The sequence below is a fragment of the Chiloscyllium punctatum genome, chromosome 24 (assembly GCF_047496795.1).
Source record: "Chiloscyllium punctatum isolate Juve2018m chromosome 24, sChiPun1.3, whole genome shotgun sequence".
NCBI classification, from domain to species: Eukaryota; Metazoa; Chordata; class Chondrichthyes; order Orectolobiformes; family Hemiscylliidae; genus Chiloscyllium; species Chiloscyllium punctatum.
This window is the reverse complement of record NC_092762.1, coordinates 86274829-86299393: the sequence shown is the minus strand read 5'-3', so window position 1 is coordinate 86299393 and position 24565 is coordinate 86274829. Positions and strand designations below refer to the sequence as shown.

Genomic DNA, 24565 nt, shown 5'->3' with positions numbered 1-24565 from the left:
AAAAGTAGTGGATCCAGCACCGATCCTTGTGGCATTCCACTGGTCACAAGCTTCCAGTCTGAAAAACAACCCTCCAATACCACTCTCTCTCTTCTATCTTTGAACCAGTTCGGTACTCAAATGCTAATTCTCCCTGTGTTCCATGAGATCTAACCTTGCTTACCAGTCTCCCATCGGGAATCTTGTCGAACACCTTACTGAAGTCCATATAGATCACATCTACCACTCTGCCCTCTTCAGTTCTCTTTGTTACTCCTTCAAAAAACTCAATCAAGTTTCTAAGACATGATTTCCCACGCATAAAGCCATGTTGACTATCCCTAATCAGTCCTTGCCTTTCCAAATAGATGTACATCTTGTCCCTCAGGATTCCCTCCAACAACTTGCCCACCAACGAGGTCAGGCTCACTGGTCTATAGTTCCCTGGCTTGTCCTTACTACCCTTCTTAAACAGTGACACCACGTTAGCCAACCTCTAGTCTTCTGGCTCCTCACCTGTGACTATCGATGACACAAATATCTCAGCAAGAGGCCCAGCAATCACTTCTCTAGCTTCCCACAGAGTTCTAGGGTACCCCTGATCAGGTCCTGGGGTTTAATCCACCTTTATGCGTTTCAAGACATCCAGCACTTCCTCCTCTGTAATATGGACATTTTTCAAGATGTCACCATCTATTTCCCTACAGTCTATATCTTCCATGTCCTTTTCCACAGTAAATACTGATGAAAAACATTTGTTTAGTATCTGCCCCATTTTCTGTGGCTCCACACAAAGGCCGCCTTGCTGATCTTTGAGGGGCCCTATTGTCTCCCCAGTTACCCTTTTGACCTTAATCTATTTGTAAACACCCTTTGGATTCTTCTTAATTTTATTTGCCAAAGCTATTTCATGTCCCCTTTTTTCCCTCCAGATTTCACTCTTAAGTAATCTCCATGCTGCCTTTATACTCTTCTGAGGATTCACTTGATCTATCCTGTCTATACCTGACATATGCTTCCTTCTTTTTCTTAACCAAACCTTCAATATCTTTAGTCATCCATCAGTCCCTACACCTACCAACCTTTCCTTTCTCCCTAACAGGAATATACTGTCTCTGGATTCTCGTTATCTCATTTCTGAAGGCTTCCCATTTTCCAGCCATCCCTTTACCTGCGAACACTTGCGCCCAACCAGCTTTTGAAAGTTCTTGCCTAATACCGTCAAATTTGGCCTTCCTCCAATTTAGAACTTCAACTTTTAGATCTAGTCTATCCTTTTCCAGATCAGTCCTGATTCTACTGAGTGACAGAGCAGGCTCAAAGGGCTGAATGGCTTCCTCCTGCTCCTGGTTCTAAGGTTCATATTCAGGGCTCCTGTTTCTAATTGATGTCCCATTATTCCTGTGTGTAACGTGTACATGTGTTCCAGGTAAAGAAGATCAATCTGGACTGTGATGCCTCTGTGGAGGAATAGCTGGTATGTGCTCACTTTCAGGGATGAAACACAAAAGAAATGGCTACTTGGAGGAGAGTCTTTAAGGGGCTGAGGAGAGAGGGCAAGTGGGGTGACCTTAGAGGGGCATGGACAGGGTAAGTAGACAAGGTCATTTCCCTTGGGATGGGGGAGTCCAGAACTAGAGGGCATAGGTTTAGGGTAAGAGTGGAAAAATTTAAAAGAGACCTGAGGGGCAATTTTTTCAAGCAGAGGGTGGTACGTGTATGGAATGAGCTGCCAGAGGAAGTGGTGGAGGCTGGTACAATTACAACATTTAAAAAGCTTCTGGTTGGATATCTGAATAGGAAAGGTTTAGAGGGATATGGGCCACATGCTGGCAAGTGGGACTAGATTGGGTTAGGATATCTAGTTAGCATGGACAAGTTGGACCATGCTGCATACCTCTATGACTCTATGAAAGGAATGATTTCCTAGAGAGTGTCAGGCCAAGGGGGTAGAAAGAAGGAAACATACAGATTCAGTGATGGGAGAGGACTCCAGCCCACGGTAACAGCTACTAACTCAGTGTATCATACCAGCAGAGCTATGGCGAGTTATTCGGTAGGAAGTGTTGGGGGAGAGGGGGAAATATGTTACAGCCCTCTCCTAGGTTACTGACTGGAACAGCTTGAATCGTGATAATTGCCCTGATGAAAAATCTATCCAGCTCAGAATGAGTGTATTAATTAACTCAGCCTCAACAGCCCTCTGCAGTAAGAATTCTACAGAATCACTTCTCTCTCAGAGTAGAAATTCCTCCTTATCTCTGTCTGAAATGTGTGACCCCTTGTTCAGAGACGATGCCCTCTGGTCCTAGGCTCTCCTACAAGGGATAACAACCTTTCCACATTGACCCTCAAATCCCCCAAGAATCTTACTTGTTTCAATAAGGTTCTCTCTCATTCTTCTAAGTTCCAATGAGTACAGGCCCAACCTGGTTAACTTCTCTTCCTAAGTCAGTGCCTCCATACCCAGGATCAGCTGAGTGAACCTTCCTTTAGTCTGCCATTCACTCCATGTAAAGGCTGACACTTGTTTCTCCCTCCACTCATTGGCTACAGAAGGGGTATCACATTAACTGTGGCAAAGGAAAGGCCAGACAAGAGGAAAATTGGGACGCAGTAGTTCACACAACAGAACAGACACTTGCAAAATGTCTCTCCAATTACTTAAAAGTAAATCTAACACCAAGAGTAAAGAGAAACACTTGATTGATGGGTTCTTACCTGCAGCCCAAACGCTTCTGCAATTCTGCAAGATTGTAGCAGTCTCCCAGTTGTTGTTTCAGTGTTGCCAGTTGTTGCTCTAGTCTGATTTTATGATCTGGTGGCAAGGAAGCACAGAATAGACCATCATAGAAGGAGGCCATTCAGCCCACTGAATCTGTGTCAGCTCTCTGCAACCTGATTTTTCACACTTTCCCCATTTGCCGCAACTTGTTGCTTAGCACCCACCCTTTAGACTGAGCTGTGGATCATCACTCCTCATGTCCTAACACGTGGATCAGCATCGATTGTGACTCTCCTGCTATAAAGCACCTTGGGACATTTGGTGTAATTGCTGTCCTTGAAGTGACAAAGTACAAAATTGTCAGCTGAGCCAAGCTGATGCACTTGGCACCAGGAATTGGAAATCCCACCCCAAATCCATTAACCCCTGGTGACTGGGAGCAGCAGGTGCTCCTGTGGATTGACCCTTACTTATAGCACAAAACAGTTAAGGCTTATGCTCCCATACAGTACAGAGGGAGTGCTGCACTGTTGGCTGGTGCTGTCTTACAGATATAATGTTAAACCAAAGCCTAATGTGACTGGCCAAATGTAAATGATCTTTAGTCACTGGTTTGAAGAGGAGCAGGAGCAGGGATGTTATCTCTGGTGTTCTGGCCAATATTTAATCTTCAATCAACCTCATTTAATCTGATGCTGATTACTGTTTATGGGAGCATGCTGTATGCAAATTGACTGCTGTATTTCTTACATTAGAACAGTGACGGTATATCACAAGGACAGCTCAGGAATCCTTTCTCCAAAAACCTCAGGGTTGGGTTTTCGGACAAAGGATATTTTCAGTTTTTGGGTCCACTGCAATTAATTTGGCTCCAATTTATTTCTCTAAAGGCCTGATTAGATCTGTAGCCATTGAGAGTGTGGCCCTTTGGAAAAATCTTCATTTTTAGGTCTATTTGAATCTGTTTGGGCAAAAGGCAAGTTTTATTCCAAAGGAACCCAAACTGAATGTGGCTATCAAACTGTTCTTGTCTGCTTCTTAAGAGACATTTGGTTTTTAGGTATTTGTCATTTTTGGATGTACAGATAATAGATACCTGACCTATATCTCTTTGGCCACACAGCACTTTGAGACATCCAGGGAAATATGAAAAATGCAACTGATAAAATTTTCCAATTCCAGACAAGAGAGGCAGGCAGCACTGATAATGTAATCAATATACCAGAGAAAGAGTTCTGTCAAAGACTAACTGGACTCAAAATGTTAACACTGATTTCTCCTCACAGATGCTGCCAGACCTGCTGAGTCCTCTGGCAATTTCTGTTTTTGTTTCAGATTTCCAGCATCTGCAGTTCTTTTTTGTTGTTATTGGCCTGGATGGTGTCAAGCTTCTTGAACGTTGTTGGAGCCATCCAGGCGAGTGGGGAGTATTCCATTCCACTTCTGACTTGTGCCTTGTAAATGGTGGTCAAGTGGACACCATCCAGGATGAAGCAATCTGCTAACTGGTATGAACTAGGAGCTTCAACTTCCACTCCCACCACTACAGTGGCAGCAGTGTGTACCCCCCCCCCCCCCCCCCCCACTGACCACCCCTGCTAAGGTAACTAGGTCCTTCCCGTCCATTCTATCCATGCCCCTCACAGTTGTGTACACCTGAGTCAGATGTCTCCTCAGCAACCTCTCTTCCAAGGAGAGCAACTCTGAGTCGAACCAACCTTTTCTTAAAGCTTGGAGAAAGTGAGGATGGCAGATGTTGGAGCTCAGGGTTGAGAGTGTGGTGCTGGAAAAGCACAGCAGGTCAGGCAGCATCCGAGGAGCCCTTCATCAGGAATGGGCTTATGCCTAAAACATCGACTCTCCTAGTCCTCGGTGCTGCCTGACCTGCTATGCTTTTCCAGCACCACACTCTCTTTTCTCATATCTGGATAATTTCAGCCCTGACAACATCCTTGTACATCTCCTCTGTAGTTTTTCAATGCAATTAATCCTTTTTGTAATAACGCGACCAGAACGGCACACAGTACTCAAGTTATGACCTAACTGATGATTTATACAGTTCCTGCAGAATCTTTAGCTCCCTGTGCTCACATATTCAATTCCTTGGATAATAAAGGAAAGGATTTCAAATCCACCCTAATCACGTTAATGGTCTGTCCTGCTCCCTTCAGGAATGTGTGCACATTTACTGCCAGGTCCGTTACTATCTCGACACCTCCCAAGTGCTCTCTTATCAGTGTAGGAGCAAGTTGCTGCAGATGCTGGAATCTGGACTGTCAAATTGCTCTTTCTCCGTTGATGCTGCCACACCCCACTGTGATCTCCAGTACTTTTTACTTTCACTATTTTCCCACCAATTGTACGTTCCTTTATCTTGTTTGATGTCCTCAATTTTATCATTTCACATTTGGAGTCATAGAGTCAGAGAGATACACAGCATGGATGACTGTCAATGTCCTACAGAGCTACAACATGACCTCCCAACTCTCTTTATCTAAAGTAAACTCCATCTGTCACTTCTCAGCCCATTGGCCCATCTGATCAAGATCTGTGGTTCTCTGAGGTAACTGTCTTCAATGCTCTGGCTAATAAAGGAAAGCATACCAAACACCTTCACTATCCTATCTACCTGCGACTCTACTTTCAAGGAGCTATGAACCTGCACTCCAAGGTCTCTTTGTTCAGCATCACTCCCTCGGACCTCACCATTCAGTGTATAGATCCTGCTCTGATTTGCTTTTCCAAAATGCAGCATCTCAAATTTATCTAAATTAAACTTCATCTGCCATTTCTCAGCCCATTGGCCCATCTGATCAAGATCCTGTGGTTCTCTGAGGTAACTTTCTTCGCTGTCCACTACACCTCCAATTTTGGTGTCATCTGCAAACTTACTAACAATGCCTCTTATGCTCACATCCAAATCATTTATACAAATGAAGAAAAGTAGTGGACCCAGCACTGATCCTTGTGGCACTCCACTGGTCACAGGCCTCCAGTCTGAAAAACAACCCTCCACCTCCACTGTCTGTCTTCTACCTTTAAGCCAGTTCTTTTCTAAATGGCTAGTTCTCCCTGTCTTCCATGTGATCTAACCTTGCTAACCAGTCTCCCATGAGGAACTTTGTCAAATGCCTTACTGAAATCCATATAAATCACGTCCACCACTCTGCCCTCATCAATCCTCTTTGTTACTTCTTCAAAAAACTCAATCAAATTAATGAGACATGATTTCCCACACACAAAGCCATGTTGACTATCCCTACATTCACAGTGGCTCAGCAGTTAGCACTGCTGCCTCACAGCACCAGGGTCCCAGGTTCGATTCCAGCCTAGGACTACTGGCTGTGTGGAGTTTGCACATTCTCTCTGTGTGACTTTCCTCCGGGTGCTCTGGTTTCCTCCCACGGTCCAAAGATGTGCAGGTTAGGTGAATTGGCCATGTTAAATTGTCCATAGTGTTAGGTGCATTCGTCAGAGGGAAGCTGAAGAAAGGGATTAGAAGAGCTAAGAGAGGGCATGAAAAATCTTTGGCGGGTAGGATCAAGGATAACCCCAAGGCCTTTTATGCGTATGTGAGAAACATGAGAATGACGAGAACGAGGGTGGGTCTGATCAAGGACAGTAGTGGGAGACTGGGTATTGAGTCGGAAGAGATAGGAGAGGTCTTGAATGAGTACTTTTCTTCAGTATTTACAAACGAGAGGGACAATATTGTTGAAAAGGAGAGTATGAACCGAACTGGTAAGCTAGAGGAGATACTTGTTAGGAGAGAAGATGTGTTGGGCATTTTGAAAAACTTGAGGATAGACAAGTCCCCCGGGCCTGACGGGATATATCCTAGGATTATGTGGGAAGCAAGAGAGGAAATTGCAGAGCCGTCGGCAATGATCTTTTTGTCTTCACTGTCAACGGGGGTGGTACCAAGGGACTGGAGAGTGGCGAATGATGTGCCCCTGTTCAAAAAAGGGAATAGGGATAACCCTGGGAATTACAAGCCAGTTAGTCTTACTTTGGTGGTAGGCAAAGTAATGGAAAGGGTACTGAGGGATAGGATTTATGAGTATCTGGAAAGACACTGCTTGAATAGGGACAGCCAGCACGGATTTGTGAAGGGTAGGTCTTGCCTTACAAGTCTTATTGAATTCTTTGAGGAGGTGACCAGGCATGTGGATGAGGGTAGAGCAGTGGATGTAGTGTACATGGATTTTAGTAAGGCATTTGATAAGGTTCCCCATGGTAGGCTTATACAGAAAGTCAGGAGGCATGGGATAGTGGGAAATTTGGCCAGTTGGATAGAGAACTGGCTAACTGGTCGAAGTCAGAGAGTGGTGGTAGATGGTAAATATCCAGCCTGGAGCCCAGTTACAAGTGGAGTTCCGCAGGGATCAGTTCTGGGTCCTCTGCTGTTTGTAATTTTTATTAATGACTTGGAGGAGGGAGTCGAAGGGTGGGTCAGTAAATTTGCAAACGATACGAAGATTGGTGGAGTTGTGGATAGTGAGGAGGGCTGTTGTCGGCTGCAAAGGGACTTAGATATGATGCAGAGCTGGGCTGAGGTGTGGCAGATGGAGTTCAACCCTGTCAAGTGTGAGGTTGTCCATTTTGGAAGGACAAATAAGAATGCGGAATACAGGGTTAACGGTAGGGTTCTTAGTAAGGTGGAGGAGCAGAGGGATCTTGGGGTCTATGTTCATAGCTCTTTGAAAGTTGCCACTCAGGTGGATAGAGTTTGTAAGAAGGCCTATGGAGTATTATCGTTCATTAGCAGAGGGATTGAATTCAAAAGTCGTGAGGTGATGTTGCAGCTGTACAGGACCTTGGTAAGGCCACATTTGGAGTACTGTGTGCAGTTCTGGTCGCCTCACTTTAGGAAAGATGTGGAAGCTTTGGAGAGGGTGCAGAGGAGATTTACCAGGATGTTGCCTGGAATGGAGAATAGGTCATACGAGGATAGGTTGAGAGTGCTGGGCCTTTTTTCATTGGAACGGCGATGACTTGATAGAGGTTTATAAGATGATCAGGGGAATAGATAGAGTAGACAGTCAGAGACTTTTTCCCTGGGGTACAACAGAGTGTTACAAGGGGACATAAATTTAAGGTGAAGGGTGGAAGGTATGGAGGGATGTTAGGGGTAGGTTCTTTACCCAGAGAGTGGTGGGGGCATGGAATGCGCTGCCTGTGGGAGTGGCAGAGTCAGAATCATTGGTGACCTTTAAGTGGCAATTGTATAGGTACATGGATAGGTGCTTAAGCTAGGATAAATATTCGGCACAACATTGTGGGCCGAAGGGCCTGTTCTGTGCTGTATTGTTCTATGTTCTATGTTCTAAGCGGGTCTGGTTAGGTTACTCTTCGGAGGGTCGGTGTGGACTGGTTGGGCCGAAGGGCCTGTTTCCACTCTGTAGGGAATCTAATCTAATCAGTCCTTGCCTTTCCAAATACATGTATATTCTGTCCCTCAGGATTCTCTCCAACAATGTCAGGCTCACCAGTCTATAGTTCCCTGGTTTTCCGTTCTCCAGGGTGAATGTTATTTTCACTTAAAAAGTCCTCAACTTTGACCATAGGTGAGCACAAAACTCAAGGCTGACATGTCAGTGCGGTACTGAGGGAGTGCTGTGTGCTGACCCTGCGCAAGAGGACAGTTCCTGGTAACACTTTGTGGGGCCGGTGTGTTCTCAATTTCCAATCTAGTTTTATCTGATTGTGTAAATTCTAGGGGGTTGGCTGAGTGGAATTTACAACATTTCAGCCCCAGCTTTTAAACTGGGTATGGCTCCCTGTGTCAAACTCTGGATTTCAGCAAAGATAACTGGTCATACGAGAGAGTGCACAGTTTACCAGCATTATACCAGGATGTGTGAGGTCAGCTGTGTCAAGAGACTGGAGACATTGCCTTTGTTTTAGAGAAGGGAAGATGAAGGAGGAACCTGACATTCAAACTTTTTTTATATTTTTGGTAGAGTAGGTAAGGAGAACACATGCCAGAGGCTAGGAGAGTCCAAAAGTTTAATTCATCAGGGAAAGAACCAGCGGGTTCATGAGCAAATGTGTAAATATAAGGCTGCAAACCACATGTACTTAAACATGTGGAAATTTAAAGAATGAGTGAATATTCATTGTTCACGCACTTACCTTCCAAAGCGATTTTTTCTTTCTGCAGCAGCCAGAACTGACTGATGGCGCTCTCCTGTTGGGACAGAAAGCAAGTTGGTTTTTACAAACACTGCAAGGATTGAACCTGGGAATCCAGTGTTGGGAGAAAGTGAGGACTGCAGATGCTGGAGATCAGAGCTGAAAATGTGTTGCTGGAAAAGCGCAGCAGGTCAGGCAGCATCCAAGGAGCAGGAGAATCGACGCTTCGGGCATGATTCCTGAAGAAGGGCTCATGCCCAAAATGTCAATTCTCCTGCTCCTTGGATGCTGCCTGACCTGCTGCGCTTTTCCAGCACCACATTTTTAATCCAGAGTTAGGGACAAGACTGCATGCTCTTCCACCAAGCTATAATGAGTTATATTTTGAGATCCCCTCTCAGCCTGAATGGGAATGTTAATAGTTTCCTTCCACATTTTGAAGATGTCTTTTTTGTTCAACTGGATTGAAACTCTAATGAGAAATGTCAAAAGTCCATTGTACATTCTGCAAAATCTGTACAGAGCTGTTTTATACTTGTACTTACTTCTTAATTATTTATGAATAAAGTATATTTTTGAATTAAAAACGAGACAGCTGTCAAATGAGGTGCTACTGGAAAGTCTCAGAGACCTGTTCATTGAATATGAAAATATCAGAAAAAGGAAATGAACCTATATCATGTGAAAATTGTCTCTGAGCTCCCACTTTCCCAATTACTGTAGCAAACACCCACCCTTCGCAATGTACATTTCCAATTCCCAGCATCCTTTCCATTCATACCCCTATAGTCTCACAATAACATAATCAAAAAGGAAAAATGAGATTGACATTGGAAGGAAACGATTGCCGAACTGAACAAGGAGGTGGGCTGGCTGGATTGCTCTGCGAGAAAAATAAAAAACTGACGGGCTGAATGTCCTCCTGTGCCATAAGTGATTCTCTGACTCTGTAATATCCTCTTTAATTTCTGGGCCAAATACTGGCAAATGGACAAGTTGGACCGAAGATTCTATTTCCATGCTCTACGACTCTGACTCTGGGAATTGGGAATTGGGAATTGGGAATTGGGAATTGAAACGAGCTCTGACAACATAGAATACAACCTTTTCCCAATGTGTCATCGGCATAATCAGAAAACAAAAAAAACTGCAGATGCTGGAAATCTTAAACAAAATGCAGGAGAAACTCAGAAGGTCTGGCAGCACCTGTGGGAGAGAAAGCAGAGCTAGCGTTTCAGGTCTTCTCCAGAACTGACTTGAAATGTTAACACTGACCTCTCTCCACAAATGCTGCGAGGCCTGCTGAATTTCTCCAGTAAATTTTCTAAATAAAATTTCAGTGGTAACCTTTTCAGCCAGGGAGTGGTGAGAATGTGGAATGGACTCCTAAAGGGTGTGTCAAAAGTGAGGACTGCGAATGCTGGAGATTAGAGTCGAGAGTGTGGTGCTGGAAAATCACAGCAGGTCAGGCAGCACCCGAGGAGCAGGAGAATCAATGTTTCTGGCAAAAGCCCTTCGTCATTCCAGATGCTGCCTGACCTTGTAAAGGGTGTGGTTTGTGCTCCTGATAATTTGTTTTCACACACTGTACGGACCTTTGATGTCCTGAGCCAGCAGTGATCTCTGAGACTAGGAATCAATGTCATCAACACACCAATGATCGGAATGTCAGACTGGTTGTGAAACTACACAGCTTAGAGGGAACTTTGGAAGTTGTTAAACTCCTGGAAGTGGTAGTAGGATGCAGGGTGATATAATGGTTTGCACTTCTGCCTCACAGCTGCAGGAACCTGGGTTCAACCCTTGACATGGGAAACTGTCTGTGTCAAGTTTGCATGATCTCTCTGTGTGTGGGGTGCCCTGGTTTCATCCCAAAGGCTTAATTTATTATTTTCACATGAACCTTGTTTCATTAAACAGTTTTGTTTTCTGTGCACTACAGGGAGATCATACCAGATAAGGTGCATTAGGATAATAGAACAGACTGAGGAATACAATGTTACAGCTGCAGAGAAGGTGCCCAGAAAGCGAGGTCAACATTCAATTTAAAATTTGAGAAGTCCATTTGGAAATGTAACAACAGAGGAGGAGAAGCTGTTCCTGAATCTATTGGTACGTGTGTTTAAGCTTATATACTTTCTGCCTGACAGAAGAGGTTGGAAGAGATTATAATTGGGTGGGAATGTTGGGTGGCTTAACCAAGGTGAAATGGGGGTGTGGTTAGGGTAGAATATTCTTCAGAGGGTCAGTCTGATGCAATTAACTGAATGGCCTTTATCTGACAGGTGGGGATTTTATAATAGAACAAATAGTGTTAATACATTTAAGGGGCAGCTGGATTAAAAACCTAAGGGAAGAGGATAAGAAGCTCGTATTGAGAGAGTGAGCTGAAGGTGGGTAGGGGAAGGCTTCCGTACAGCACAAATGCTGAAATGGACCAGAGTCTTTCTCTCTGCTCCAAACAGAACTGGAAATACTGAGCTTCAAAACTGGGGGAAGGTCTCAGGTTAATTAGACAGACATGAGGCCAAGAGGAAGGATGCAAGTTTCTGAATGGCCACCAGATATAGACAGAGCTTATCTGGGGAAATGGTGGCATATATAATAACATGACTGGATGCTGTTAACCAGACACCCAGGGTTAATTCAGGGGTCATAGGTTCAGTATGAAACACAGGAATTCTCTCCCTTTCCAGCTCTTTCTCCACCATTAAGACACTCTTTAAAAACTCAGCTTTTTAATCGCCTGCCCTGATATTTCCTCAGGTGGCTCAAAGTTATGTCTTATTTTATAATTCCTCATCTTATAGGTACTATATAAATGCAAACTCTTCTAGTTGAAGCACAGCATTAGCTGCAACTCAGTTGGCTGTGTTTAAATCCCTCTGAGGAGAAAGTGAGGACTGCAGATGCTGGAGATCAGAGTCCAGAGTGTGTTGCTGGAAAAGCACAGCAGGTCAGGCAGCATCCAAGGGGCAGGAGAATCGACTCTTTGGGCATAAGCCCTTCACTGCCAAAGAGCTTATGCCCAAAACATAGAATCTCCTGCTCCTCAGATGCTGCCTGACGCGCTGTGCTTTTCTAGACTCAAATCCCTGTGACCCGAGCATAAAATGTAGGCTGATATTCCCTGTGCCCAGGACTGAGGCAGTGCCACACCCTCAGGTACAGTCTTTTGTACAAAACGTTAATCTGAGACCCCACCTGCCCTGTCAGGCTGGTGTGAGGCAGTGGGCACTTGTTCAAACAACAGCAGGGATTTATCCCTGTCTTATGGGCTAATAGCTATCCTTCACCGATATCATGAAAAGCAGATTATCTGGTTGATATGTGGGATCTTGCTGTGCACAACTAGTTGTGTTCTTTCATGGGATGTGCGGCTAGCATATTTCTCATGCATTCATCCATGGAATGGGATGGAATGTTCCAGATTACAACAGTGAATGACATTTTAAAAAACCACGTTATTAGGTCTATAAATGCTTTTGGATGTCCCAAGGCAGCAAAGGAGTCTGGAAAGAAAGGATTATTTTTCTCCTGTAAACCATGTTAAGAAATATTTGTAAGGAAATGTTATGAAGGAAACAATTGAGGAGCTCCTGGTTGGAGTCAAGGTAATCAAACTGCGAGCCAAAAAGACATTATGGAAAGGAAGTTGTGTCTCACAGAGTGATTGGGATTTGCATCTTCCTGCAGCTTTTTCCTCTCTTTACAAAAGGCGCTGCCACACGCCATGCTCCAGGATCCTGGTTTACCCTGAGCAATTACACTCCATCTGAATCCTCTTTAATTGTCATTGTTAAACCTGCTTTGATGTGTTAGACAGTGTCGACACAATCCAAAACTAGGGGCACACTCGCTAATCTCTGGATAAATCAATAGAAGGTTGGCTGACTGCAAAAGTTATTGCAGAAAATAGAAGCAGATGGTGTGGGTGAGGGGGAAGGGAGCAAATTAGCTGGCCAACAGGAAACAGAGCATCAGTGAACTATCTTTGTCTCCTTCTTGTAAACATCCAATGTTTTTGCATCAAATGCTTTCTGTGGCAGAGAATTCCACAGACTCCCCACTCTCTGGGTGAAGACATTTCTCGTCATCTCCATGCTATATGGTTTCATAGAGTCATAGAGATGTACAGCGTGGAAACAGAGCCTTCGGTCCAACGACCTATCTACCTGTGACTCCACTTTCAAGGAACCATGAATGCGCACTCCAAGGTCTCTTTGTTCAGCAACACTCCCCAGGACCTTACCATTAAGTGTATAAGTCCACCCCCACACCATTTTTCTAAACTCTGGGGAGTATATTCGGAACGGAAGAGCCTCTCTTTATGTGTCAGTTCTGCCACCCCAAAGGAGTCCTTTGTTGCACTCTCTCCCCGCTCAGAACATCTATCCTCAAATAAGGAGACCAAAGGTAGACACAAAACTCCAGGTATGGTCTCATTGAGAGTGTTGTTGCCAAACTTCCTGGTTTACCAGAGTAATGTTTGGAATAGGCAAGCTGTCTCTTGGGGAAAGGTTGGGCAGGTTGTGTTTTGGGGGGATTTTGGGCAGGATGGGTTTGGGGAAGGGTTGTGTAGGCTGTGGTTTAGGGAAGGGTTGAACAGGCTGTGGTTTGGGGAAGGGTTGAACAGGCTGTGTTTTGGGGAAGGGTTGGGCAGGCTGTGGTTTGTGGAGGGGTTGGGCAGGCTGTGTTTTGGGAATGGGTTGAACAGGCTGTGGTTTGGGGAGGGGTTGGGCAGGCTGTGTTTTGGGGAGCGGTTGGGTAGGCTGTGTTTTGGGGAGGAGTTGGGCAGGCTGTGTTTTGGGGAAGGGTTGGGCAGGTTGTGGTTTGGGGAGGGGTTGGGCAGGTTGTGGTTTGGGGAGGGGTTGGGCAGGTTGTGGTTTGGGGAGGGGTTGGGCAGGCTGTGTTTTGGGGAGCGGTTGGGCAGGCTGTGTTTAGGGGAAGGGTTGGTCAGGCTGTATTTTGGGGAGGGGTTGGACAGGCTGTGTTTTGGGGAAGGGTTGTGCAAGCTGTGCTTTGGGGAGGGGCTGGGCAAGGTGTGTTTTGGGGAGGGGTTGTGCAGGCTGGGACGTATCCTGGGAGGTTACAAGATGGAGAAGTGACTTGATTGAAATGTGTAAGATCCTGAAGGATGTGAAGAGAACGTTTCCATTTCAGGGAGAATCCAGAACGATGGCTCACTGTTTCAAAATGAGGGGTTTGCCTTTTTCAAACAGAGATCAGGTTATTTTTACTTGTCAGAGTCTTTAGAACTCTCTTCCTTAAAATGTGATGGTCGATAGTCTTTGATTATTTTCAAGGCAGATACAGAGAGCTGTAGGGGCTGATAGAGGTCAACCAGGCTGATCATGTTACAATCACTACCCCCTGCCTATCTCTGTCACCTCCTCCAGCCCCTACACCCCCCTCTATCTCTGTCACCTCCTCCAGCCCCTACACCCCCCTCTATCTCTGTCACCTCCTCCAGCCCCTACACCCCCCTCTATCTCTGTCACCTCCTCCAGCCCCTACACCCCTCTCTATCTCTGTCACCTCCTCCAGCCCCTACACCCCACTCTATCTCTGTAAACTCATCCAGTGTGTGAGATCTTTGCCCTCCTCCATTTCTGATCCCTTGTGCATCCCGTGATACCTATTGAACCCTGTCTGAGCCCAAAGCCTGGAATTCATTCCCAAAATGTCTCCTTTGTCTCTACCTCTCTCTCCTTAAAGCTGGTCCCTTTATCTTGCCTCTGTCACACAGATTTTGGACACCAACAATGAAGTGTTCCCAGGTTCCTCATTACTGTATATGGTGTTGTAATTTTACTAAATCTCTCTCTACACTGTCCCCATCAAACCTTCCCAGGACAGGGACAGAATGGGGTTAGATACAGAATAAAGCTCCCGCTACACTGTCCTCATTTAACATTTCCAGGTTGTGTGGGCACTATTGTTATTTTGTTCAAAAGTGTGTTATTGTCTCTAAAACACTTTGCGATATGCTGCAATTGGGAAAATTGTTATGTGAATGGAAGTCCTTTTCTTTTGCCTTTATCAGAGTGTTTCCTATTCTTCTCACTCTGCTCCAGTGTCTGTTCTATGAAACTGAATCTTGATAGTGATCATCAATTGACGATTTGACAGTTGGGACTTCACTGCTAAATCCATCATTCTCTGTGTCTATGGGTCAGAAGAGCATTTTATCTTGGAGGGGTATTGCATAGTTAGGGGTCAGGTTCCAGGCTGGACCATTCCTAACCCATCAGCAGTGAAGCCTAAAGTCTCTGTGTCAAAGAACAAAGGACTTTACAACACAGGAACAGGCCCTTCTGCCCTCCAAGCCTGTGCTGATGCATTTTGCCCTTCCATATTAAAACTGCCTTCACTTACAGGATCCGTATCCCTCTATTCCTTTCCTATTCCTGTATTCGCCCAGGTGTTTCATGAATGTTGCTATTGTGTCTGCTTCCACCAACTCCTCTGGCAGCGTGTTCCAGGCTCTGTGTGAAAAATGTCGCCCTTTTATCTAGTAAAGAATGGCCCACAAGCAATAGTTTTGCCAGCAACCCAGCCACACACACAGAGTCATAGAGATGTACAGCAAGGAAATCCTCGTGAAAAAGTTGCCCTTTAGGTCTCTTTTATATCTTTCCTCTCTCACCTTAAATCTACGCCCTCTAGTTCTGGACTCCCCCATCCCAGGGAAAAGACTTTGTCTATTTATCCTATCCATGAAAGACAAGATTTTAAAAGATTTGCTACAGTTCCCGTCACCACCACCACCACCAAACCCCTCCCCCCTCCCCCGGCCCTGTGACAGCATGAGGTAATTCGTAGAAAGAGCTGTGCAGTCCTTTCCCCTATACTTTAGTCACCTGGTGGCACAGTGTAACTAAACAAAATCAAAAGCTCAACTGGAGTTTATCACAATTAAACCACGTTATAACTGTACATGTTTCCACCACTTTCTCGGGTAGTCCACTCTCTGTGAACTACTCTGTGTAAAAAATGCTGCTCCTTATGCCCTTTCAAAATCTTTTTCCTCTCACCTTAAAAAATATGTCTCCTAGTTTTGAACTCCCCCACTCTAGTGAAAAGACCCTTGTCATTCACCTTGTCCATGCCCCTCAAGAATTTATAAACCTCTACAAGGTCACCCCTCAACTTCTTACACTCCAGTGAAAAAAGCCCCAGCCTTTCCAATCTATTTGTAGAACTCAAACCCTCCATTCCCAGATAAATCCATGGTTCAGAAAGGTTTGGAGGGTTATGGGCCAAGTACGGGCGGGTGGAGCTAGTTTAGTTTGAGAACACGGTCAGTGTGGACTGGCTGGACTGAATGGTCTGTTTCAGGCTATAAATCAGGATGTAAGGAGCTGAATGCAATTAAATCAGTAAGTCCGCGTGGAACTTAATTTCACAACTTTACAGCGTTCCAGACTTTAACAACCTGCTGCTTGAACAAATCTCTTCTCATGTTCCTCTGGGTCTCTTTGCCAATTGGTTGAAACCCTTGGTTCTGGTTTATGACCCTGGAGGCTCCTGTAATTTGATTGGGTTTCTCACCCACCCTGAAATGAATGAGCCAAGCCATCAGTTTGATCAATGTCTCCCATCTCCACCCCCCCCCCCCCCCACCCCCACCACGGCCTCGCAAACTCACATATTCACTTTGGCAGGAAGTGGATCTGGTGTTGCTGGATCCCGGGTTGAGGAAGAAGTTGGATTGGTGGCTTTTGGCTGCCAGCTGAGATCTCAGCAGATTCCGTTCCTGCAGGAGCTGCACCTTCTCTTCAAGGTAACTCTCCTTCTCGGTCTGCAACTGAGACTCTTTTCTCTTGAACTGGTGGAGCTGGACTGCTGCTTCTCGCTGACATTCTTCGTTCATCTTTTCCAGGTTGCTTATCCTTGAGGATTGTTCATTGTTACTCTGCCAGATGTGTTTGAAGGTTGCAACAAAACTATCGATCCTCTGCTGGAGCTGTGTCCGGAAGTTGGAAGTCAGTGCTGTGCAGTTTGCTCTCATTTGTTCCAGTTGTCTGCTCAGGTTCGGGTCATAGCGCCCTCCTACCTTTGCCACAACCTCCCTGAATCCTGCTTCATAAACTGTACTGGTTTCATCCATCATCTTCTTAAAGTCCTTGTTCATGGATGTGCAGTTCCCTCTCTGATCTGCCAGCTGCCTGAGCAGTTCTGCCTTCTGACTGTTCAGTTTTGTGACTTCCAAGATGTGTTTCGCCTGATGGAGCTCATTGTCAGCTTTCAACGTCACAATCTGCATTTGGGCAGTCGAATAGTTTTGTTGCAGCATCGTGCAGAACCTAAACTTTTCAAACGGTGTTTGCAGGTTGTTGTCTGCGGTTATAAAAGATATGAAGATAGTTAACATTTTCTACTTGGTTCAAAACTATCTCAAGTGTAACTGCTTCAATACATATTGCCTGGGTGATACCATGTCCTACATCAATGCACATTATGTACAGTTGGGTTGGCTGTGTTGTTAATTGCAATGCATAGTGAGAATGGGATTGAATTTGCCACATGTAGATGGGGAGGACAAAAGAAATCACACAATCACAAAATTGTTACAGTGCAAAAGGAGGCCATTTGGTCCATCATGTCTGTGCCTAGTCTCCTGATCAACATCTCGCTCAACGACATTCTCCTATCTTCTCCCCATAAGCCTGCACATTATTCCCTTTTCATGTTGCCTGTTTAGAGGGTTTGAGCTATAGGGAGGGGCTGAAGAGGCTGGGGCTGTTTTCCCTGAACTGTCAGAGGCTGAGGGGCGACCTTGTATTTGTTTATAAAATCATGAGGGGCATGGATAGGGTGACTAGACAAAGTCTTTCCCCTTAGGTAGGGGAGTCCAAAACTAGAGGGCATAGGTTTAAGGTGAGACAGGAAAGATTTAAAAGGGACCTAGGTGAGTATATGAATAAGAAGAGTTTGGAGGGAAATTGGACAAATGCTGACAAATGGGACTAGATTAATTTAGGATATCTGGTCAGCATGGATAAGTTGGACTGAAGGTTCTGTTTCCGTGCTGTACAGCTCTTTGACTCTTTGGCAGCCCTTTGATTCCCTTTTGAACATTTCAACTGAACCTATCTCCACCAGACTGTCAGGCGAAACCTTCCAGACCCTAACCACTTACTGCAGGAAAAATGTTTTCCCCACATTGCCTTTTCGTCTTTTGTGCATCAATTTAAAGCTGTTACATGAAGTGTATAACAGAACTATGCCCTCAACTAGCAAAGGATCAGAATGTGTCAATTTAGCCTCTTGAGACTTTTCCACCACTCAGTTAGACCTTGGTTGACTTTGATCCTTTGTACCAGCCTTGGTCTGTAACCTGTAAACCCCTAATCCAATTAAATTTCTATCAATTTCAGCTTTGAAATTCTAAATGTCCTCAACCCATAAGAGGCAAGAGTGAAAATAGGGGCTATTTGGCCCACTTCATCCATTCCACCATTCAATGAGATCATGACTGATCTGATTATCCTCCACTTTCCTGTCTTTTCTTTATGTCCTTTGATTCCCTTACTGATTATAAATCTATCTGTCTCAGCCTTGAGTACACTTTTAATGACCCAGCCTCAAGAGCCCTCCGTGGAAAAGAATTTCACAAATTCACTGCCCTCAAAGAAGACATTCCTCCTCATCTCAGTCTTAATGAGTGACCCCTTATTCTGAGATTATGCCCTCTTGTTCTAGACTCGATGAGAAAGGCAACAACCTCTCCACAAGCCCCCTGTCTAGTCCTCTCATGTTGTATATGGCTTCAATAAGGTCACCACTCTCTCTCTAAACTTCAATGAGTACAGGCCCGACTCTCTTTGTGAGACAGTCCCTCCATACCCAGGGGATCAGCAGCTTCTCGGTTGGGGTAGCGGGGGGAGCGGGTATAGTTCCAGATGTATCTTTGTATGAATTAATGCTTCCTGATATTCCCCCTGAGCAGCCTAGCTCCCAGACGGATGGACTGAGCCAGACATTCTTGTGTAGACTTACCGTAGGGGAGTGGTCCTCGCGGCTGTGGTTTGGTGGTGTTCTGTTGGTGCAAAGAGACCAGAGTTATTGTAGCTCAACACTGTGCATTGTTCCTAAATAAAACCAAAAGAACTGTGTATGCTGTAAATCAGAAGCAAAAATAGAAATTGCTGGAAAAGCTCATCAGGTCTGGCAGCATCTGTGGAGAGAAATCCGAGTTGATGTTTCGGGCTGAGTGACCCTTGCTCAGTAATGGAGGCTGTGGTTGGAAGATGCCAAAGTTGGACTTGGTGTGACCTTGGATTCAGAGGGAAATGACAGGCTGAGGAGGAGAGGGAGGGAGATACTGGGAGCACCGAGCACAACAACAGTTTGCATTCACTTAGCGCCTTTGCCGTGGCGAAAGATCCCAAGGGCCTCCACAGGTATGTTATCAGACAAAGTGTGAGAGCTCACCATGTAAAGGTGACCAAAAACCTAGTCAAAAAAAGTAGACTTTAAGGAGCAGCTTGAGGGCAGGAGAGTGGGGCGAGTCAGAGACAGAGAAGGTGTGTGAAAGAGACAAAGAGAGGTTTAGGGAAGTCTGGGCTCAGGCAGCTGATAGTACATCCACTGATAATGAATCAATTAAAATTGGGGAAATGTGAAAGGATGGAATTAGAGGCATGAGAGATCTCAGAATGGTGTAAATATCATAGTTGTTAGACCTGGACAAAATGAGACTTTTTAACTCATTACTGGAAGGGGAGATGCATATTTCACAAGACGCTGAACTCAATCCAATGACTCACATATACTTCCGTCAGGATCAGACAATTTGGATGAGAAGGAGAATCGAATCAGAACAACATCATACCTCAGCATTGTTTATCGGATTTCCCCAGGAAGCTGCTCGAGCCCCATGCCTCGAAATCCCTTTTCTCAAACTATCCACATTCTCATCCTTTGGACACTCCTTGATTAGATTATATTCCCTACAGTGTGGAAACAGGCCCTTCGGCCCCACAAGTCCACACTGACCCTTCGAAGAGTAACCCATATCTCTCTGACTAATATACCTAACGCTATGGGACAATTTAGCACAGCCAATTAACCTGACCTGCACATCTTTGGACTGTGGGAGGAAACTGATGCATCCGGAGGAAACCCACGCAGACACGGGGAGAATGTGCAAACGCAAGCCAGAGGCTGGAATCAAACCTGGGACCCTGATGCTGTGAGGCAGCAGTGCTAAACCACTGAGCCACTGTGCTGCTTTGGCAAATCTTTTGATCATCTGCCCTATTAACTCTAATGCAGTTTGGTGTCAAATATCGTTTCATGGAATAATCAAACAATTTGGGATGTCTTGCTCTGCTAAAGGTGCAGCATAAATAGAAGCTGTTCATGTTGCTGTTGCATTTCACACTATAAGTGTTAAATGATTTAATATCTACTTAGTGACTTTCATGGTTCTCAAATGCAACAAGACACTTTACAAAAAACAATCTATGTTTTCTCGGAAGCATTGAGTCTACAGAATAATCTGAGGAGAGGTTAAAGACTCTGAGTCTGTATTTGGTGGAGTTTAGAAGGATGGGTGGGTGGTGGGATTGAGGAGATCGTGGCGGGGTGGGGGGGGGGAGAATTGTATTGAAACTTATAGAATACTGAGGGACTTGGACAGAGTGGAGGTGGAGAAGATGGTTCCCCTAGTAGGAAAGATGAGGACCCATGGGCACAGCCTCAGAGTGAAGGCTGTAGAGAACTTTAGAACTGAGATGAGGAGGAATTTCTTCAGCCAGAGAGTAGTGAAGCTGTGGAACTCATTACCGCAGAGGGCTGTGGTGGGCTGTATTTAAGATGGAGATAGATGGGTTCTTGATTAGTAAGGTTACAAACGTTACACGGAGAAGGCAGGAGAATGGGGTTGAGAAATACATCAGCCATGATCAAATGGCAGAGCTGACCTCAAGGGTATAATTGGTCTAATTCTGCTCCTACATTTTATGGTCTTATAATGTTAGCCCTGTGGAGCTAAGGGAAAACTAAGAGAAGAAAGTTCAGAGTTAATGCTAAAGTTAATTATGGGATACGTAAATTATGGGAAGAGAAATGCCCCATAGAAATTGGTGCTCAGACACTCATTTTAATTATCCTCACTGACCACTCGAACAATTTCGGACGCACAATTCCAAGATTTGAAGATGTCATAAAATCATTACTAATGAGGAGCAATGGAATGAGATACCTGAAGATGTGAATAAACATTCTGAACAGCAGGTAAATAACAAATTGCAGCATAGGTGAGCATGAGGGGTTTGTTTTTGTCAGCAGAATAAAGACGCACATTCTCCTTTTGAAAATACAAATTTAAATATTGTCAAGGAAAGAGAGGGTCTTGACGTCAGGAAGCGCAGATCAATAAAAAGATCAACAAAAGTCAATGGGACAGTAAAACAACACAGTGACAGCATTAATTCCTATGGAGTGAGAGAATGGAAAACCACAAGGTCAAGAGGATATGCTGAACCTCTATAGTCCCTTGGTTAGACAATATTTGAGTACTATGAACAGTTTTGATTCCCATATTGCGTGGGACATGGTGAAGATGCATAACACCAGGACTGAGGCTCTAGGAAAGACCTAAAGTTTCAGGCTCATTTCCCCAGCAAAAGGCAGCCTGATGAAAGCCTTTGAGAGGATAAAAGTGGAAGTATAAAATGGTCATCGGTAAGCTCACGAACAGATGGGAAGTGATTTTACTCACAGCATACTGAGAATGTGAAACGTACTCCCACAGGAGGTGGCTGGAATGAATGCTATTGAAACATTTAAGTGAAAAGTGGATAAACACATGAGAATAAAATAACAGTAATGTATTCTGATAAATTTATCAATGGAATTTACATATTAGAAATAGACTATTCTACCTAACTAATCAATGCTGGCAACTTTCCTTATATCACTCTATCAGCATCACCTCTATTCCTTTCTCTCACCTGTATTTCTCATCTTCCCTTCAATACATCGATGCTGTTCACCATAACCCCTCCCTGGGATGGTGAGTGCACTTTCCCACTACTCTCCAGGTTAAGAAGTTTCTCCTGGATCCTGTGTTTGATTTATTGACTGCTAGAGTCTCTTGGTAGTTGATGGAGGATAAGACAATGCTGAGTGTATTGACCAGAACCCATCAACTGGAACAAAGAGTCTGTTCCACTTCTGTCCAACATTGGCCAATGCTGCAAATAAGGAAATGTGGCAGCTCATTTGTGCACAGCAAGCTCCCATGCACTACAATGTGTTACACAGATAGATAATCTGCTTGAGATAAGGGTCAGGACTCTGGGGAGAAATCCCTCCCGTTTCCCTTTGATAGGTGGTGGGATCTAGCATGTTGGTTCCATTGGTAAGACAACACCACAATGTGCAGCACTCCATCAGTAGGGGACGGGGAGTGTCAGTGGGTCTTTGAAATGAGTTCAGATCCCACAACCTTCTGAGGCCAGGGTTGAGACTGTGACTTACTCACAGCTGAAAATGTGTTGCTGGAAAAGCGCAGCAGGTCAGGCAGCATCCAAGGAGCAGGAGGATCGACGTTTCGAGCATGAGACCTTCTTCAGGAATCCTTGGATGCTGCCTGACCTGCTGCGCTTTTCCAGCAACACATTTTTCAGCTCTGATCTCCAGCATCTGCAGTCCTCACTTTCTCTCAGACTAACTCACAGACCAATGCTGAAACCCCAAAGCATGGAAAGCTGGGGGAGAGCGGGGGAGGGAGGGGCAGCATTACACATTAAAAATTATGAAAGAGAAAGACTTGCCTTTTTGATGCAGACCCTCAGAGAATTGGTGAGCCTTATCAGATGGATTGTTAGATTGGACACAGTGGAATGGCACGTCTTCAATTCTTTACTCTGGCTGCTCAGGTTGGTGTGCAGTTCATTAATATCACCAATGAACTTGACCGACTGGTTGCGACTGGTCTCCAGGCGACTCTGTTGGCTTCTTTGATTGTTCCCATAGACCATGAAGAGGACAAGCCCCAGGATGATCAGTAACTGGATGATGCTGGTGCAAAGGAGAAAGTATTTAACATAATAATCACAGCTGTTGGGTTTCGCTCTCTGGTAGTCCTTGCTGTCATAGCCCAGTTTCTTCATTGGGTAGCTGTTGTGGTCCATGTCTAGACTCCTCGCACTGCCCAGTTTCTCGATGAAACTCACAAGAGCATCGGAGTGCAGGAAGGGTGGGACAAACTAATCAAGAGAAACACACTTTTGCACAGACGTAATTTGTCAGATGTGACCCTATCCCAAGAGAGCATGCAAATGCATCATCTGGAATAATCCATAAACACTTTGTCTTATCAGCTTCTCAAGCTCCTTCCTGCAGTGTTCCTTGTGTTCATTCAGGCAGGATTCTCAACAAATCTCCAATTCACCGCTGCGCAGGGAAAAAAAAATCTCCTATTTGTGACGACTGTTTAGATTAACTTTGGGTGTGCCTCCTGTCCCTTGACACTGGGGGAAATGGAGATAGATTGTGAAGGATCTGACAAGACTGACTGGGAATAGCAGATAATCAGAAATGAGGAGAGGAGGTCACGGATTGGGTAGGGTTTACAGTTAGGGTACAAAGTACGTCAAGGTGTTACAGTGAGGGATTTGGTGTATATCAGGCGGTTACAGTGAGCAGTGTGGGGTACATCAGGGTGTTACAGTGAGGGGTATGGGGTATCTCAGGGTGTTACAGTGAGGTGTGGCTTATATCAGGGTATTACAGAGAGGGGTGTGGAGTATATCAGCGTTACAGTGAGGGCATAGGGTATATCAGGGTGTAACAGTGAGGGGTGCACATTTTATTAGGGTGTTACAGTGAAGGGTGTGGGGTGTATCACAGTGTTACAGTGAGGGGTGTGGGGTATATCAGTGTTATAGTGAGGGGTGCTGGGTATATCAGGGTGTTGGAGGGATGTGGGATATATCAGGGTTACAGTGAGGGCTATGGGGTATATCAGAGTGTTACAGTGAAGGGTGTGTGGCATTTCAGAGTGTTACAGTGAGGCTTGTGGGGTATTTCAGAGTGTTACAGTGAGAGGTGTGGGGTATTTCAGAGTGTTACAGTGAGGCTTGTGGGGTATTTCAGAGTGTTACAGTGAGGCGTGTGGGGTATATCAGAGTGTTACAGTGAGGCTTGTGGGGTATATCAGAGTGTTACAATGAGGGGTATGGGGTATGTCAGGGTGTTACAGTGAGGGGTGTGGGGTATATCAAAGCATCACAGGGATGGGTGTGGGCTATATCAGAGTGTTACACTGAGGGGTGAGGGGTATATCAGTGTGTTACAATGAGGGGTATGGGGTATTTCAGAGTGTTACAGTGAGAGGTGTGGGGTATTTCAGAGTGTTACAGTGAGAGGTGTGGGGTATTTCAGTGTGTTACAATGAGGGGTATGGGGTATGTCAGGGTGTTACAGTGAGGGGTGTGGGGTATATCAAAGCATCACAGGGATGGGTGTGGGATATATCAGAGTGTTACACTGAGGGGTGAGGGGTATATCAGTGTGTTACAGTGAGGGGTGTGGGGTATTTCAGAGTGTTACAGTGAGGGGTGAGGGGTATATCAAGGTGTTACAGTGAGGGGTGTGGGGTATATCAGAAGTTACAGTGAGGGGTGTGGGGTATATCAGAGTGTTACAGTGAGGGGTGAGGGGTATATCAAGGTGTTACAGTGAGGGGTGCGGAGTATATCAGAGGGT

General features: G+C 45.0%; 1 protein-coding gene across 1 annotated transcript in view; it reads right to left on the bottom strand.

Moving 5' to 3' along the window:
• Positions 1-23214, bottom strand: part of plvapb (plasmalemma vesicle associated protein b) — a 28192-nt gene extending 4978 nt beyond the window's left edge. The window contains exons 1-5 of the mRNA XM_072594403.1: positions 22630-23214; positions 18845-18884; positions 16491-17182; positions 8840-8894; positions 2701-2797 (exon numbers count right to left, since the gene is read on the bottom strand). Coding sequence (XP_072450504.1) covers positions 2701-2797; positions 8840-8894; positions 16491-17182; positions 18845-18884; positions 22630-22989 — 1244 coding nt within the window. The 5' untranslated portion in view covers positions 22990-23214. The remainder of the gene's footprint in view (positions 1-2700; positions 2798-8839; positions 8895-16490; positions 17183-18844; positions 18885-22629) is intronic.
• Positions 23215-24565: the final 1351 nt, after the last annotated feature.